Genomic DNA, 4,733 nt, shown 5'->3' with positions numbered 1-4,733 from the left:
GAATTTGTATTTTGATCAATCGAGTGATGACTGGAATTCTGGTGGAGAAGCTGGAGAGGGACAGAGATCCTCAGGGTTCCGTGTAACAGGAACCTTTGTTTTGTTTTAACTCTGGCTGTTGACAAAGCACTAGATGCTGAAATTTGAAATTGAATAACCTGCAGGGTTAGTCTTCCTTTTTCCTTCCTGTCTCATTTTACTGATTTTTTTAAATTTTATTTATTTTTATGTTTTTATTTATTTATTTATTTATTTATTTATTTTTTTGACAAGCAGAGTTAGAGAGAGAGAGAGAGACAGAAAGGTCTTCTTTTTGCCGTTGGTTCACCCCCCAAATGGCCGCTACGGCTGGTGCACTGCGGCCAGCACGCTGCGCTGATCCGAAGCCAGGAGCCAGGTGCTTCCTCCTGGTCTCCCATGTGGGTGCAGGACCCAAGCACTTGGGCCATCCTCTACTGCCTTCCCGGGCCACAGCAGAGAGCTGGACTGGAAGAGGAGCAACTGGGACTAGAACCCAGGGTGCCGGCACCGCAGGCGGAGGATTAGCCTAGTGAGCCATGGAGCCGGCCTCATTTTACTGAGTTTTGATGTTTGATGTATGAGCCCTGTTGTCCCAGCAGTGACAGAGTCATCCCAGGACCTCTGCTCCGTCCCAAGGACAGCTCTGCTGACTATGCCTGCCACTTTGTCTTTTCCTATTTTTTTTTTCACCAATACAACAGTTTATTTCAATTTGACTGTAGTTGCCGTTTATTATCTGACCAGATTACAAAAATACCATAGGAGACACCTTAGTTTATCCTTCTAATAAGTCTGTTGATTTGGTCTTCCCTGTTGCCAGCATCCCCACCCTCTACAAAATGGGTGGTCTTTTTCTTCATCCCACCTCAGGGAGAAGATAACTTGAAGGGCCACAGGAAGTTATTTGCTTCCTTGAAGTGTTTCCCCACAGTGTAGATCTCATGAATCAGATCCTCCATGCAGATGATATTGTATTTACCAAGAGAGCGGGCAATCAGAGTGTTATCTGTCAAAGCGATTCGCTTCTTATTGATTTTGCCATAGCCACGTTGGTAAATTAGTTCATTTACTGACTTCAAATTTGGGTACCCCCATGCAATATATGGCTCCACAATCCTCAGCATGTTAATGGAGGCCTTGTTGAGCTTAACAAAGGTGCCATTGAAGATCTGGCGAAGGCGAAGAAGCTGCAGCACTTTTCGGACTTTGGGGCTCACACCATTGATACCTCTGATCCTGATGACAAATGCCAACTTGGGTTCTGCAGGTACGTAGAAGTTTCCAGCTTTTCTTGCCATCCTCACCATCTGAATTTCAGTTCTGTACATCTGCCTGTATTCCTTGTGATAGTGCTTCGCTTTCTCATAGATAAGCTTCCTCCTTGCTTTTTGAAGCATCTTTTGGGCAAACTTCTTCCTCAGGCGCTTGATCTTCAGCTCTGCGAAATTCCTCCGCTTTTTCTTCAGGGTTTCTGGCACAGCAGGAACCTTCTTCTTCTCTTCGGCACCCTCCATGGTTCCAGCCGGAAAAGAGCTGTCTTTTCCTATTAACTTGTATGGTTAGAGGTCAAATGTGTTTAGCTGCTCCATGGTTTTGGATGCAACCCTAGCTCTTGCTTGGATGGTGGCAAGCCAGCAGCTCCCCCTGCAAACAGTTCCAGGGGTGATCCCTACTCCATGGTAACCATGTATAATAACAAGGCTGTGATCAAGAATGCAGGCATGATGGAAGACACGGCACAGGACTCGGTGGAGTACAAAACTAAGGAAAGGACTTGCTCCTCAAGGCAAGGAATTTGACACAAAATGCAACTCCCTCAGGCACAGTATTGTTGGGAGAATCTTCATAGTCCTGTGACTAATGAAGCAAACATTTCATCTACTTCTACCTAGGCCAGGTGGCCATTCTTCAGTTCAAATCGGATCAATGGCATGTACAGGTGAACGATGTGGCTCTCAGTCTGACCACAGTGCTTGGGGTCATTGCTCTTTTGCTTTAGTTAGTGGAATGAGAACGGAATCTGGTCTGAACTTTCCAATCCAAATCCCTCTCTCCAATGCACACCTTCTGCATTTGCTTTTTCTCTTATTTTTTTCATGAACTCGACCTTTCCCTGAGGCCTTACAAACCTCTGCAACCCTCATGTGGAAGCTAGTGATGCCTGGTGCAGGGTTTAGATGGGGGAGGAATGAATGGATGGCTCTCTGGACTCCACCTAAATGGATTCTCCTCCAAGCCGTAGGAAGCCAGATCCTTCTGTTCCTTGGGAGCCTCACGTGCATGTGCTAAAGAGAACTTCTCTCTCCAACCTTCTCAGAACTTCTGGCCTTGACACCTGAATTTCTCCAGGGTAGTTCAGGGGCTTAGCCACACTGAAATCTTTCTGCATTCATCTGTGTAATTAACCCAATAGAGTTTTTTCTAATGTCTGTGACCCTTGCCTATGGGCTGCTCTCTCAATGCCCAAATGCAAAAAAACCTACTGTTTGTTGAAAGTTTGCTAAGGTCCTAGAGTTTTACAGCATCTTTGGATAGGTTATCTAACTCAACTTTGTCCTCACTGCCCTATCAGTCAGGTGTTATTACCTCATTTTCTTTTGTGAAATTTGTTATTCAGAGAGTATAAGTGAGATGCCCAGAGTTAGCCAGTTACAGAAGGGCAGAAAAAAATCTTTAAACCTGGTTTTCCTGATTGAATTAAAATAGTGCCTTTCCAAAGTTATATATCAATCTTTCTTTTAAAATATTTATTTATTTTATTCATTTGCCAGGGGGAAGAAAGAGAGGGAGAGAGAGAGAGAGAGAGATATTTCCCATTGATTAATTCACTCTCCAGATGCCTGCATGCCTATGACTGCCAGGGATGGGCCAGGACAAAGCCAGGATCTAGGAAATCAATCCAGGTCTCCCATGTGGGTGGCAGAACCCACTTGGGTCATCACCGGCTGCCTCCCAGAGTGCACATTAACAGGAAGCTGAAATCTGGAGTGGAGCTAAGACTCGAACCTAAGCTTTCTGAAGTAGGAGGTGGGCATTCAAAGTGATGTCTTAACCCCTGTGTCAAATGCCCATCCCATACTTTAATTTCTTAACTAAAAATTAAAACAGGTGTTTTGATCAGATTCAGTGCACTTGTGGGGCATTTGTAATGGCCCTGATGGGACTGTGAGACATGCTAATGAGCTCCTATTTTATAGCAATCTCTCCCTGTTTCACATACGCACCTACTTGGTAAGTCTCGAATCTCTGTTAGAAGAGAACCAAGTAGTACCCATCATACTGCTTTCTCTGACTGTCTGCTTTTGCATCTTTTGCTTTCTTCCTTGGTGTGAGTAGTGAAAGACTCATATTATAGAGTGTAGTGAGGATTTCTCTACCACTGTTTTTAGGTGAGATTTTAGCATGTGAGATTGCTAATTTTAAAAATCATGTTCAATGTTTTAATATTAATTTGTTTTCATTTCATTTTTTTTGAAGGGCAGAGAGGGATATAGATAGAGACAGACAGACAGAGAGAGAGAGAGAGAGATTCCCTCTACTGTTTGACTTTCCAAACGCCTACAACAGCTAGATATAGGCCAGGAAAACCCAGGAGCCAGGAACTCCATCCAGGTCTCCCATGTGGGTGGCAGGGGCCCAAGCACTTGAGCCATCACCTGCTGCCTCCCAGGGGGCACATTAGCAGGAAGATAGCTGGAAAGCTGAATGTGGGTATTCTAAGCTGTATCTTAACTACTGTTCAATGTGTCCGTCCTGAGGTTGCTAAGTTGACAAGCGTTCTTTTCTTATTCTTTCTTTTTCTTGAGCAAGGTGTAAAATCCCAATTTTCCTGTTTGCTTCACCCTGTAGGTTCAAAAACCTACGTTTGTCTGCATTTTGCAATTGCAGTGCCATGAAATTGCTATCTTATTTTTCCTCTCTAACAACAAATTTCAAAAATACATTTCAAAAAATGTATTTATTTGAAAGGCAGAGTGAAGGAGTGTGGGGAGCAACTCGGACTAGACTGTTACTGGAATTAAGACTTATTCTATGCATCTGCTCTCCCACAATATGGCGCTGGGAGAGGAGGAAACAGCTTCTACACAGCTGCCTCCAGTTCAACCAATAAACAGCAGGAGCTGCTCCTGATTGGAGGAGAGCAGCGTACTCGGCGTGTGGGTAGCAGAGTTGGGATTGGCGGAAGAGGACTATAAAGGAAGAGAGAGACAACATGCACCAGGAACATCTAAGGGGAACACCTGAGGAACATCTGAGCAGCCCCCGAGAGAGCCGGCCGGCGGTGTGCCGCTCCCCCGCGGAAGTGGGGAAAGTGGCTAGGGGGAACCGCCCTTCCATGGAGGTGGAAGGGTCGGTAGCCAACCCGGGAAGAACCAGCAGCAAACCCGGGGAGGGCCGAGCAGACAAAAGAACAGCGCAGGGTCCTGTGTGGTTCCTCCACGAAGATGGGGAGCGACAAAGGAGGGCAGGGGAAAGGAGAGAGAGAGAGAATCGAGATCCTCCATTTCCTTTCATTTGGGCTCATATCCCAAATGGGTGCCATAACCAGGTCTGGGCCAAGCTGAAACCTGGAGCCAGGAACTCCATCTGAGTCTCCTACCTGGGTTGTAGCGGCCCAAGTCTCCGGGCTGTCTTGAGATGCTTACCCAGATGCATTTGCAGGAAGCTGCATCAGAAGCTGTGTAGCCAGGACTTGAACTAGTCTTCCAAGA

At 45.7% G+C, this 4,733-nt stretch overlaps 1 protein-coding gene across 1 annotated transcript; it reads right to left on the bottom strand.

The window, feature by feature from the left end:
- Positions 1-698: 698 nt before the first annotated feature.
- Positions 699-1,562, bottom strand: LOC100359139 (large ribosomal subunit protein uL30). The gene has a single exon (XM_051853506.3). It carries the CDS (start codon positions 1,533-1,535, stop codon positions 888-890), a length of 648 nt encoding a protein of 215 aa, XP_051709466.3. The 5' UTR covers positions 1,536-1,562; the 3' UTR covers positions 699-887.
- Between the last annotated feature and the right edge of the window lie 3,171 nt (positions 1,563-4,733).

The sequence above is a fragment of the Oryctolagus cuniculus genome, chromosome 14, assembly GCF_051225735.1.
Source record: "Oryctolagus cuniculus isolate XC-2025 breed Fujian yellow rabbit chromosome 14, ASM5122573v1, whole genome shotgun sequence".
NCBI lineage: Eukaryota > Metazoa > Chordata > Mammalia > Lagomorpha > Leporidae > Oryctolagus > Oryctolagus cuniculus.
This window is presented reverse-complemented; position numbering and strand designations above follow the sequence as displayed.